This window comes from Notolepis coatsorum, assembly GCF_963971535.1.
Source record: "Notolepis coatsorum genome assembly, chromosome: 8".
Classification (NCBI taxonomy): domain Eukaryota; kingdom Metazoa; phylum Chordata; class Actinopteri; order Aulopiformes; family Paralepididae; genus Notolepis; species Notolepis coatsorum.
In genome coordinates, this window is record NC_140172.1 from 53,511,392 (window position 1) to 53,525,786 (window position 14,395).

Sequence of the window (14,395 nt, forward strand, 5' to 3'; positions counted from 1 at the left end):
TGAGAATGATGCAGGCAGCTGTTTGTCTTAGACGAGCGTACCGTGACTGCAAGTTCTTTAGACTGTTAAGCTTAGGCACTCTTTCAAAGTTGGTTATGGTTAGAGTTTGTCTTAGAGCATGGCGATAGAACGCCAGGTAGTTTGCAGGCTGTTCGAGGCGGAAATGGACAAAGACACAGCTCTTCACTCACACAGCTTGTTGGCTAACAACAAGCTATATGGATGCGCACAATGGATGGACATCAACACAGGCTGGATGGACAATGCCATAGAGTGGATATACTTTATCAACAAGCCAACAACAAGGTAGATTAGCGATCTTAACTCTAGTTTAATACATGATACGTAACTCTCTCTCTCTCTCTCGCTCTCTCTCTCTCTCGCTATACACAGCTGTCTCCGCGAAATGCGGCTACGGAAAAAAGTATTGACTGTGCTTGCTGAGACGATAATAGGCTGGCGATTCAAAACGCGCTGCTGTGTTGTGAACTATAACATTTATTTAGCTGCTGCTGATGCATAATGAATGAATGGTGAGTTGTTTAAAATGACAACATACATGTGTTAATTATTTGATTTGATTGATCCGAGAGACAGAGAGAGATTGCTCCAGAGCATCTCAGAGCATTACATTTTCAACTCGACCTATTAACGTGAACTGCGACCCACAAGGCACCAGCGGCAGCGGCCGCCACTGGTATACAGTATGGTAGTAGTCGTACAAAGTGCAGACAACATGTCGACAAGCCCTTGGCCTTCCACAATTGTGTTTATTAAGTTCAACTCTCTCTTACGTCTAGACGACAACTAATAAGACAGACTGTAATGAAATTATTCTGATTTCTGTCTCATGTCTTTCCATCGCAAGTTAACCCAATATTGGGACATCTGGCGCCACACTAGTACTATTAGACAAATGTACGTATAATCCCTTATATTGCTCCAACGGACTCGACCAAGCATATTAATGCTTCGACTTTCTATTTCTTTTTCTATCTCCCTTTTTCGGAAATAAGGATACACATTTATGCAGCTGCGTTGCTTGCACACCCCTGCACCAAGCCGTAGGTGTGTTGTTTATCATTCAGCCACGGTGGTACAACAAACAACCGGTGATTTATGGAGGTCTGGTAAGAAAGATGCCACAAAGGATATTGAGGGTGGGTGGCAGTAAATGGTGTCTCACATCCAAGCTCATTCTATTGTCCTTATGTGATAAAACTAAAAGAGATGCAGAGTCGTTTGGGGCAGTCGTCTCTTTCATAAAAGGTTCATGCGCACAAATTGCATACAGAAATAAACATTTCATCATAAAGTATTCTGTATTTTGTTGTGACATATAATAAACAAATTTTACATTTTAAACTTGCTTCCGACCAAGCCAAATTTGTGAATTGTTTATCTTAGATATTTGGTTGGGCATATTCTGTACATTGATGGCATTATTGTGATTTGTTCCACTTTCTTCAGCAGCACTTGTGTGTATGTCTACAAATTCAAAATCATTAACTTAACATGGGGTTCTCTCTTCATTATAGTGAAAATTAGGTTGCCTTACTAGACCAATGAACCTACCGCCTACAGCTCAGAAATTCTACTAAATTAGATTAATTTAGTTCAATTGGCTGATAAATAATATTTACTTAATTTCAGAGACTGAGGGGGATATGTGGTTTGGAAACAGCTTGATATACGAACGAGAGAAGAGGTTCACTCTTCAAAAAGGGAAATTATTCAGAAGAGCTCCGTCTAAAAGCCTGATGTGTGGAAACAAATTATTATGAAGGGTATTTTGAGATTACAGCTGAGAAGCAACTCAGATCCAACACACACACACACGCACACACGCGCGTGCACACACACACGCGCGCACACACACACACGCACGCACACACACACACACACCTGCACACACAAAAACAGAAGAGAGATGATTCATATCTTCCTCAGGAGCAAGGAAATTAAATTGCATTGTGAAGTCATTCAGGTCAGCCAAATTCAAATTATGTGTGTTGTTTGTTCATCATTATTATCATGAGCACCAACCACCAACAACAAAAACAACATGATTTTCTTCCTTACAGCACGCCGCCTATGAAGCTAGAATCTAGCAGTGGACAGACGGTGAGCAGTGGACACTTTCTTTTGGTCCACTTCTTACCACAGCTGGTAGCGTTATAACACAGTGATCCACTAAAAGGTACCTTAACCCTTTCACTACCACACTACCAAAGGGTTAACCCTTTCACTGCGACAATACAGAAGGTTAACCCTTTCACTGCCCCACGACAAAGTGTTAACCCTTTCACAACCACCCTACAGATGGTTAACCCTTTCACTACCTTCTGAAATGTGAAAGGTTAACCTTCTGTAGTGTGGTAGTGAAAGGGTTAAATGTAGCAAACAATACCCACATGACCCGTTTTACCATCTCTTCCAGCACACGTCATCAGCCACCATTCTCTGTGAACAAGGATGAGGCCAGGGGCGGACCTAGCACATTTGGCGCCCTAGGCGAGATTCACCACTGCTTTTTTTTTTTTTTTTTTTTTGCTCTGCGCAGTTTTGGCGCACCACTCTATATATGCAACCATTCTTTTTACATAAAAAAATTCTAACATAAGGGAAAATGAGCCAAAAATCTAAAACGGTCAGTCGGTCTGAGCCTCCCCCCCCAAAAAATCAAAACATCGCCGCGCTACCAACCGGTTAACCCTTTTCACTGCGACAATACACCGAAGGTTAACCCTTTCACGACCGTCGGTTGTGTGATAGTAAAGGGTTAACCCGCCGTCGTGTGGCAGTGAAAGGGTTAACAGTTATACAGTAAAGTATTGCACCTATAATTTTTAAAAGCAAGAACAAGAGCTAAGAATAAATGTAAAATGCACACTAAAGAATTAAAACAAATAAACAACTTAGCTAACACAATAATAATAATAATAACAAACAATAAAATAACGTGCAAATTTGCTTTAAAAGAAAATTATGTATTGTAAAATATGTTACACATATATAATCAAAATATAATATGCTAAATAAACAAACAAATAAATAAAAATTACAAATTCACTTCGTCTAAAGAACTATTTACATTCCACTCCCTATCATCACACTTCAAGGTTAGCCTGTAACTCATACTGGTTTCCATTTACAGTGCAATCCTTCTGGCCTTCCTCGCTGCAAAGTCATCAATCACATCAAATTGTCCAACTCCTGAGCCAGCTCCTTCCCATCCAAATCAGATTGCCCTCCATGGTTTAAGGTGTGTACAAGTGCCTCTGCTTGCTTCATCAGCTCTTGGTGTGGCAGGTCTTGGAAGTTGTACAAAATTGCATACCTTTCACCTTGGCACGTTTCTCGTCTTCTTCTTTTCTTCTCTTTTTAAACTGGATGGCCGGATGGCTTTTGCCTCTTCATAGTTCTCTAACGTTAGTCTTTCTTTCCTCAACGCTCAATTCTATAAACACTTGACCGATACCCATCAATGCACAGCGCTCTAGCATGTTCTGACTGTGAACATATCTGACTGAGGCTCAGACCGACCGACCGTTTTAGATTTTTGGCTAATTTTCCCTTATGTTAGAATTTTTTTTATGTAAAAATAATGGTTGCAGATATAGAGGGGGGCGCCAAAACTGCACAGAGAAAAAAAAAGATTTAAATAAAAAAGAAAAAAAAAATGTCGCCTGTAGGAAGGTCCGCCCCTGGATGAGGCCATAGCACACAGTGTGTGTGTGTGTGTGTGTGTGTGTGTGTGTGTGTGTGTGTGTGTGTGTGTGTGTGTGTGTGTGTGTGTGTGTGTGTGTGTGTGTGTGTGTGTGTGTGTGTGTAGAATAGAGAGAACTGTGCCCCCCCCATGCATACTTTGACCTTAACAATCTAAATTGCTAAATTGTTGTGAGCGGCTCAAAAGATAATCTGATTCACTGTAATGAAGTGTACAGTATCTCTTAACCCGTGTTCTGTGAGTGTTTATCTAGACACTCACAGCACCAGGCACGCATCACACTACACAATGGCTGAAGTAAAAGCTATTATGTCCCAATCTGAAGTAAAAGCTGTTACAGCATAACCCAGGCAATTACAACTGCATTTAACCACTGGAACTAGCTTTTGAGTATGTTTGTTTGGATAACCCCAGTTGTAACATGGTATAAGCTTGCTACTGTAAATCAAACACCTCAGAAATGGAGGTTATTGCCAAAATGTATTATTTATTATTATGCCATTCATTCAACAAATGTGTTGGGTTTAGATTAATTAATTAATTTTGAATCAAGCTTTTTTTGTCTGGCCATTATCCATCTTTCAGATTTTTGCCATGTTCAAAGGGGTCCCTTGACCTCTATAATATCAGACTAAAATATCGGCTATTGTCCACAATTAATTAACAGATCATCAGTGTCAGCTGAGGGAAATGTATACCAGTTGATCACTAGTAAACAGCCTTATCACGGTAGGACATGTACCTATCTCAAGCCCCGCCCTCTTTTCTTGATCCTCTAATCACAACTGTTGCTTCCCATCTAAGTCAATTAAGCCGGACAGTTATTTATATTTTCCCATAAATATATAATAGGGGAGCTATTCAGAAGAGTAATTGGATATTTTCGCCGTGAATGCCAGCTCTGCCGACCCAGTATTGATTTCAACGTCAATACATTTGTAATAGCCATAGCCTCCTCTAATGAGCTCTAAAAGCCTGAACTGAGAGCTATCCTTCTGAGCCACATTTACACACTGTGTGTTAGAGGAGTCTTCTTTTTTGCCCTAAAGGTGGGATATGTGTGTTCACTAGCCAGCTATAGTGAAGGCATATGAAACCTCCAGGGAGTTAGAGGATACTGAATGCTTTTCAGGGTCTCATTCAACCCAGTGGCATTGGAACCTTTTCTTATCTCCCATTCCTTTGTGGAATTACTCTATTAACCGCCTTCCAGTTGACTGACATCTAAGAATGCAATAATTGCCACCGGTTTTCAGTTCTAGTTTGGTTTTGGTTTTTCGGTTGGAATAGGCACATCTTCTCCCCCCATTACCACAACGGGAGTCCGTGTCCAGTTAGATTTCTTTCACGGCTGTTGATTCTTTCTTTGAGCCGTGGCAGGGCTCCTGTAAGGTTTTCACTATCCATTTCCGAAAAAAGACGCTGAGCAAGCCAGCAGCAACGCAGTCTTGGGACGGCGCTCTGTCTGCTTGCCTGTGGCCCCAAAAGCTCCCGCCAGAGAGAGCAGGTACGTTAAAGGACTCGTTCGCCTTGTGACTACAAAGTAGCAAAACCTCAAGTCATGCCTCAAAACATTCCAAGGGGGTCTAATCAACCACTACCAATAAAGGGGACAATGAGTGAGTGAGTGAGTGAGTGAGTGAGTGAGTGAGTGAGTGAGTGAGTGAGTGAGTGAGTGAGTGAGTGAGTGAATATATATATATATATATATATATATATATATATATATATATATATATATATATATATATATATATATATATATATATATATATATATATATATATATATATATATGTAGAGAGAGAGAGAGAGAGAGAGAGAGAGAGAGAGAGAGAGAGAGAGAGAGAGAGAGAGAGAGAGAGAGAGAAAGAGTGTGTGTGTAGAGTGTGAAGAGAGAGAGAGAGAGAGAGAGAGAGAGAGAGAGAGAGAGAGAGAGAGAGAGAGAGAGAGAGAGAGAGAGAGGGGGGAAATGAGAGCTGTATGCATCAGAGTGTGGTGAATAGAAAAAGCTGTTTCACCAGCTTCACCACTGGAAGGGTATTATGGGCTAATAATGTGTTTGCTAGCTTGGTCTGCGAGACATTGTAATCGCAAACGTCAAACAATGGTAAAAGCCACACAGAGGAAATACGTGTGATAAGCTGTCACTCACCCCCCCCCCCCCCCTGGTGTGGTACAGTGGTGGTGATCTTTGCGAATAGTAGACCATGAAAAGTGTCTCCAGTCTCCACGCAGCCCCCCTTTGATAGATTTACATTAAATGTTGCACACATTCCAAACCTTTACTCTACATAGCTACCAAGTCCTATGATGACCGCACTCTAGGCCAACATAATAGGTGCAATTGAATAAGAGGTATGAAAACATTGTTAACTTGAAGTACGTGGTCATAATGATGTTCTTGTTTGTGGTGACTCCTATCGGTTGATCGATACAGTTCAGTTCAGTGTTTGTAAGTGAGTATTTGAAAATGAATGCTGAGTTGTGACAATGGACCATTTTGTTATGTATCCCCCCCCCCCCCTAGATATATCGTTTTTTTTTAAGGTTAAACAGAATATCCAATGCCTGAAACGTGATATTCTGGCCAGCAGCCCCACACGTAATGCATGGAGAGAGTATACAGCTCTGTTATAGCTGATAGTATGCAACTTCCAATTTGCTACCTAACACGCGTTATCTGTCTATATTGGGAGAGAATCAATGAACACATCACAATTAGTTGTCTCTATTTTAACGATTAGTTAGGGAATAAGGGAGGGAGCCTCCTGAATCAGTACACCCACAGCAGCAGTGGTTACTGCAGGGAAAACAATAGTATACTGTAACTGCAAGCAGCAACGATCACATCCAAGAGGTTGCCAGCAGAAGACATGAGTGATTTAAAATGTATTTATAATTTTTTTTAAAGACTATGAATGGGTAGCAGCCGGGATGGGCGGTTCAGTTTAGGACCCAAAAAAGCATGTAATTCATGATAAGCTGTGACCAATTAGGCAACAGCAAACCACCACTTCGTCCCCATCTCTTGCTCTTTACTCTACAAAAGTACAACATTCTAAGATGAACTGGATTGGAGCAACAGTTAAGTTGTGGTATTACTATGCTGCTAAGCCACATCCTCAATAAATGCACTTGGTTCATATTTGCTCAATTTAATAAGCTCTCAACAGAATGCTACTCCACCTGCCACCTGCTCAGGGGCTTCTCCTTCTGATGACCTGGAACTTAACCATGATGATCAATTCCCCTACCATCACCACTACCACCAACACCAACAACAACAACAACTCTGATCTAAGACCCATAAAAGCATTTTTATAACCCCCTACCTACTACTACTTGAGTTGAATGCATCATTATTATTATTATTATTATTATTATTATTATTATTATTATTATTATTATTATTATTTATTATTATTATTATTATTATTATTATTATTATTATTATTATTATTATTAATATTATTATATGAGCTAAACACACACACAAAAACACACAAATACTCTAGTTTGAAAGCGAATTGAGTCTAGCTTTTTGGCTCCATAAATAATTGAGTATACAAATCGGAATGCAAAGCAGAAAATCCACAGACTACTTCATTCACCCTGTCTGCATTCACCCCACAGCTTTTTCTCTTAGCATGGTGGTCATAGGGTAATATAATGTATATGTCCCTGACATTAACAATGTCCCCACTGAGACATGAGTAAACAGGGGGTTTCACTTCCATTTTTGATCAAATGACTTTTACATGACATCATAACTGAAACAGTGGCACAGTCGCTTCCTCACAGCAAAGACCAAAGTGCATTGCTACTGGTGAATCATACACTGTTCCGTCATTCCGTGTGAATTATTGAAGTGTGTGAATGATGTGTGTCTGTGTGTACAGGAATGCACTCAATTTGTGTTCCTAGGTAGCCTACTCTTTCAGAATAAATACTCCACTACTTCCACTTTCAATCTTTTTTTCTAGGGAAATTGCTCAAAAGCAACAGTGGGGAATGCGTTTGACTGACAACAGTGACTGGCAGGTTTAGCAGTGAGGCCCCCCGCATTAGACACACACTCTGCTCATGTTGCGACTAAACAGAGAAAGACGATCCACGCAGAGCTAAGCACCGTTTTGTATTTACACGAGTTACAGAAAATAGATCAACATTCACGTTCAAGGCTGCTGGATGAACAGCTAATCCCACCGAAAGCCACCAAAAACAGACCCTCAGGGAGTAACATATTAAAAAATACTGAACCACTTATTGTATTCTACCTCTCTCGTGTACAACCAGCGAATGTAGCTAGCCCTGTGATCTTGATCTGACATGTCTTTGAAAAGTGGGGGACCTTTTGGAACGGGAGATCAATCTAAGGCCCCCTGACAGAAAGATTTAGATGGGGCGCTTCAAACAGACTGTGACCTTTCACAAACTGGACCTGGAAGGCGGCAGAAGTGGAGGGTAGCTAGCCCTCTGAGGTCACATACCTTGAGTACCTTCACACAAGAGATGAATGGCAGCATCCACCCGCCCCCCCCCCCCCCACCCCGCCCCTTCCAAAGGTATTTTCCCTCCAGAAAAATAGAGGTTGTTTTACATGTCGGGGCAGATGGGAGGTAGTATTACAGGCTCATTCGGCCCCAAGCTAAAGAAAACCAAAGCACCACTGCATGCCCCTCCTGTCCTCTTATCTGGATGCCCTGATTATCATTACAATTAGTGTTTTTAGATCCATCATGGATGGGTAGTTTTAGGGTGCTTTGCTTTCACATACGTCCATTTGATTTAGACCTGGCACCTTGATCTGTGAAATGCAGACAAACCCCATGGTTTAAAGGAATTCTGGTCCCTGGTCAGGTAGGGTCAGATTAATAGGTGCTTCTAGGCTAACTATGGTGATGTGTATTCATTCCTATGTGATCTTCTGGACTCACTGGTGATTGGAGGTGTGTGTAAATTAAATTAAACACCAGTAGGCCAACAGATCATTGTTAGGGGGTATTTGTTTTAAACTTAGAATTTCTTGCAGTGTTTTGTATCGATTGTGTCAGTGTTTTCCTTTCTGTGTCTGCCCACCAAGAGTCCATGTGTCTGTCCGCCAAGATAACTTGGCGAATGTCTTCTAGATGGAGGTATGAGAGAAATTCTGAATGGTCAGCAGTGACTGCAGAACAAAAATAAATCCATGACCCTGACTTTGAGAAAAACAAAGGTCATGGCTGATTGAGATCATTATGAATCAAAAAGGATTAGCTGTTGGCCAATACAGGGAATAATGAAGTCCTCTGACATCCTTGTTATCATAGGGACCGGTCCATGACAAACCCCTCAATAAACCCATTTGTAGCACTTTTGTAGTCAATTTTAATCTTCACAGCAGAATAAAACATCCAGAGTATTTCAAAGTGGACTTGGGAACTTCTCCAAAAGATACATTGTAAAAGCTAAGCAATTCTCTGTACGTAAATGCTCCAGGGGGAACCTTTCTGGATGCTTGATGAAAGCAGTTTATTGACTAGTAGTAAACATCTAGGGACTCCCCCGCCCCCCTGTACATTTGATTTTCCACTTATTTTTGCATCAAGCAACATCTCAGTGAGTGTCAGCGTCTTGTCAGTCTGTGTTACCAGCCTCCCATACCACTCTAGGCCCCCTGCACCTCCAAACATCTGCCTAGTACTACTCTCTTGAAACCCGACCCTTCTTTGGCTTACAATGAATGAATACCGTCTCCGTGGAATGCGACAGATCGAGTTCAAGCCACTATCTACACTAGTGTCGGTGGCCAGGGGTGAGGAGGATGAATGTTGATGTCAGGGTGAACGGAATGAAACCAAAACAAAAGTGGTGCCCACCTCCCATGGGTCACTGATCACAGCCAGCCCAGATACAATCAAATAATGGAGCCCCTGGCAGTGGGGAGTGTGGACACCACCCTGGTGGCCAGAGATGCATGGCCCCCACCCTCCACCCTCTGTAAAAAGAAGAACTATTCTCTGGACAGCGAGTCAGCCAGGCAGTGTGACACAGATCAACCCTGTGATAAGAGTTGGAAATGGGAGGTGCAATGTCCACAAACTTCACCCTCCATGAAAAAAAAAAAAATGTATCCTGTTCATGTGACACACAGAATATGTTGTTGTGTGATGATATAGGATAGTCAAGATTCAAAACCCTTCCGAGGCATAATAATAATTGTCATCACATTATTGGTTGGAAGACACAAGCTGCTCTGTGTGTAGCCAGTGTGATTTCTGACTTATTTATGGCCATTTGAAATCCCCCAGACTCACACATGTATGCGCCCGCGGAGTCACACAGTGCCTTGGATCAATATGCATGAATAAAAAAAAAGGGGGAAATCGCTTATTATATCATACAAATGTGCTATGCAAGAGTAAACACATGTTCACCACAAAGAACCATCAAGTGACTTCAGGGTTCAATGGCACCATAAAATACAGATCCATAAACGAGCGTGACGTCGCGCTTGATAATAATATTAATGATGTAGTCTGTGACTTCGTGATTGTTGATCAATAGCCCTACTCAGGTTATGCGGCGTCTTTGCTTTATCTTTCCATTCCATTGCGAGTCATGCAGGCTGGTATGATTGTGGACCACACAAGCGCTTCAAGTTTTCCATTTCACATAAAAGGATGACTCTAGACAAAGTTCTACATTGATTAGAATGGAAAACAGAGTTCAGAGTATCGAAACGAAAGCACATTGGTAACGTTAGTGGAGTAACACGTGCGGAAAACCCAGACCTGAGAATATTAAGTCAGACTGTCCAACATGTGTCCCCTCCCCAAGTATAAAGTATCTTGACAATAATAGGCTACTGTGTATTCTTATTCTTATTATATTTATTATTCTCATTATTATTATTATTATGAATAATAATTGTTATTATTATTATTGACATTCAAGCCTACCTTGAAGAGCCATCGTGGCGCAGATGAGAGCAATCAGGCAAGCGATCGAATCCATTCTTCCAATATTCTGGATCCCGTCAGAAGCACCTGTCTGTACTGATGATGGGAGTTCAATAGTTTTATATCGTTGGATAAAGTCGTTGATGGAACTGTCAGCGCCTGTGTGACTGGTATGTACTGTATAGCTGTAGCTGTAGGTTGGAACTCGGGAAAGTCGGAGCAGTTCAGCCTGAAACCTATCCTCCCAATTGTGAGCAGGTGAAAATGCTGCTCAGAGAAAGAATCTCCCCGGAGGGGGTTCGTCTCGTTGAGACGATCTCCGCCCTGTTCGCCGCCCACCTTCAACGTGTCGTATCCTGTTGCCTGCAATAAAGTTACGTTTATTATTGTAGAATCCCAGCAATTTGAAACGAACTAATTACTATTGTAGTAGTAGCAGAAGTAGTAGTAGGTGGTATTAGTTGGTGGTAGTAGACTATTAGTAGTAGTAGTAGTAGTAGTAGTAGTAGTAGTAGTAGTAGTAGTAGTAGTAGTAGTAGTAGTAGTAGTAGTTTGATTGATTGATTGATTGATTGATTGATTGAAAACTTTATTAACAGATTGCAGAATGGGTACAGTACAGTAGGCTACAGCTCAACATACAATTGTTAAGGGGATGCAGACCAGAGAAAGACTTTCATCTTGTTTGATCAGGGTCCCCCATTTTCAATTCATCATAACATACACGACATAGACAGTACTGCTACATCTACATTTATGACATACCAGATTTGCAAATACAGTACTGTTTGTGATACAGAAAGAGTCCAGAAAAGAGAGTATATATACATTAGACCACTTAGTAGTAGTAGTAGTAGTAGTAGTAGTAGTAGTAGTAGTAGTAGTAGTAGTAGTAGTAGTAGTAGTAGTAGTATTTCTGGGAAGCCAATGGTAAATTCCCTAATCCTGGACCTTAAACCACTACAAGTGGGACCTTCTTGGGTCCCAACTTGACTTAGGGTCTCTCTCTCTCTCTCTCTCTCTCTCTCTCTCTCTCTCTCTCTCTCTCTCTCTCTCTCTCTCTCTCTCTCTCTCTCTCTCTCTCTCTCTCTCATACTCTCTCATTCACATACACACTTTTCAGTTGTCAAGGCATAGCATCCAATTATCAGGTGATGGACATATTGGGCATCGAACGCCTGTTCTGTTCATGTCACAGCTCTTGAGCAGCTCACGGTGGACCAGAGGGCAAGCATGATTACGAGGACCATTATAACTGTAATAAATGACTGCTGATCATGTTATTGCTGTAACCATTTTATGTTGTGTGTGTGGGCACTATTCTCTCTTGGGATGGACCTCTCTTTGGGCACTCCATCATCACCCTTGGGGGGCTTTGGAAAAGATTCCTACCCAGTTCCTCCATTGCTAGTGGGGGGGGGGTCAACGCAGATCAGCTCCAGGGACCCTGGGTCATGTCTGTCAACCCTCCCGTTTTCCCCGTGATTCTCCCATATTTCAACCTTCTCTCCCGCGATTGTCCAGTTAAAATATTTAAAATATGGACATTGCTGTTCTTAGGAAATGTTGCACATGGTGGAAATAATGGAAATTAACATTTCTAACATTAACATTTAGTGTATGTTTAAAGTTGATACATCCATCTCCTCTACAGAAACACTGACACTTCCATTCATTTAATGCAGGGATGTACACAGCATTTCACTTTCAACCAGGTATCTGATTAATTTAATGTAGCAATTAGTAGTTCACCCAGTCCTTGGGTACATACAGGTTTTGACCAGCAGATGGCAGCGACGAGGCAGCTCAGCAGAGAGCAGCTGTCAACAAACATCCTAACAGAAAATATATACATACGAGGGGGAGGAGACTACATTGGGAGGGGGGCAGGGCGAAATCTCCAGTTTTTTCAAATCCCAATGTTGACAGCTATGCCCTGGGTACTCACTACTCAGGGACTGTGATGACTATCCAAGCTATAACACCAATTATTAAAGAATCAGTACAATGATGTAAATTCAGTCAGAATAAGATGATTGTGGATTGTTAATGTTAGGAGTGTAATTTTTTCAGCTTCAGATGTATCATTTAATTTTATATTTTTTTTGTCCTCCTTTTTTCTGTATTTTTCTCCCATCCCAATTTAGTCGTTATGCCAATTCCCCCCTCCCCTTCCTGGTCGTTGTGCGCATTTGCCCCCCCACTTGCCGGTCTAGGGAGGGTTGATAGATACTATCACATGTCCTCTCCGATACATGTGGAGTCAGCCAGCCGCTTCTTTTCACCTGACAGCGAGGACTCTCACTTGGGGAGCGTTATGCGTGGGAGGCTCACACTACTTCCCCCAGTTCCCTCCCTCACTGAGCAGGCGCCCCGACCGACCTGTAGGAGTCGGTGTTTACAACGACCAGGATACACACCCCGCCGGCTTCCCACCCGCTAACACTGCCAATTGGTTAGTATGGACGACCGACCAAGCCGGAGGTACCGCTGACAGCTGGATTCGATACCAGTGTCTCTGCAGTGGTAGGCAGGCGCTTAGTCCGCTGCGCTACCCAGCCGCCCTATAATTTAATTTGTTATAACTGTTTTAGTGCACACTCTCTGAGCACAGCCAACTGTCAGTATGTTGAGGGGGAGTGGCCCTGGCTACAGTACCTTGATGTCAAGTTAGTATCATAATACATTACGCTTTCAAATGTAAACAAATTCATGGAGCCTGTGCAGGGTTATTATAGTTTCTATTTTATTTTTGTTTAAAAATGTAGCTTTCAATTCAATTTAGTTCCAGAGTCAAGTCAAGTTAAGTCACTTTTACTTATATAGCACATTTAAAAAGGAGTTGAGCTAAAGTGCTTTCCACTCATTACAATGAAATACATTGCAACAAAGACAAAACGACACAGCACCACAGTATAACATGTGCAGACAAAACAGTACAAAGCCAATACAATACAATTATCAAACTAGTTTCTGTTTTTATTGTTTTAAATTATTTAATTTGAGTTTAGTTGTTATTAGTTTCAGTTTGGTTTTAGTTTTAGTTAAAATAACCTTGGACGAGTGTGATCAGTTGCTATGGGAGATTAACATTGGCTAGCCTGTGATAGCAGGTGATTATACATTGTCACAGTTGCTGTGGATATTTTTGAACCACTAGAATTAACTAAAGTATAGCTAACTGCATTACTTGTTTGTGGACTAGCTAGCTGAACTCCTTTACAACTACTGACAACTGACTGATGGGCCAATCAGGGTAACCCAAGTAGATTATGCAATCTCTTCAGGGAAGCAGATTGGATATCTGAAATGGTTTGATTTGGTTGTTATCCAGGGGGATATAGATCAAAGGGCTTTAGTCATAATTTTCACAATAACAACAGTTCTAACATTTTGGGTATTTTACAGTATTTTACAGTATTTTCTGTAAAATAAAACTGCAATGACATTGAAAATCACAATTTTCATTCTACTGGATCTTTAATTGCCTTATCTGTGGAACATGTTATGCATCAAGTCAAGTCAAGTCACGACGATGTGCAATACAGTGGTACAACATATAATAGAATCCAATAATAAAACAGTGGTACAACATATAATAGAATCCAATAAAAAAAAAACATTGTGCAATAAACAGGTAACAGGTAACATGGTGTGACATCTCGGTATCTGTACATAGTATTTACAGAGCATATAGGACATGCTAGGTAGCTTTAGTAGT

General features: G+C 41.2%; 1 protein-coding gene across 2 annotated transcripts in view; it reads right to left on the minus strand.

Annotated features, from left to right (window-relative positions):
• Positions 1–10,909, minus strand: part of alcama (activated leukocyte cell adhesion molecule a) — a 124,023-nt gene extending 113,114 nt beyond the window's left edge. For both annotated transcript variants that reach the window (XM_084320305.1, XM_084320304.1), the window contains exon 1: positions 10,675–10,909. In XM_084320305.1, the coding sequence (XP_084176431.1) occupies positions 10,675–10,729 (55 nt within the window). In that variant the 5' untranslated portion in view covers positions 10,730–10,909. The remainder of the gene's footprint in view (positions 1–10,674) is intronic.
• Between the last annotated feature and the right edge of the window lie 3,486 nt (positions 10,910–14,395).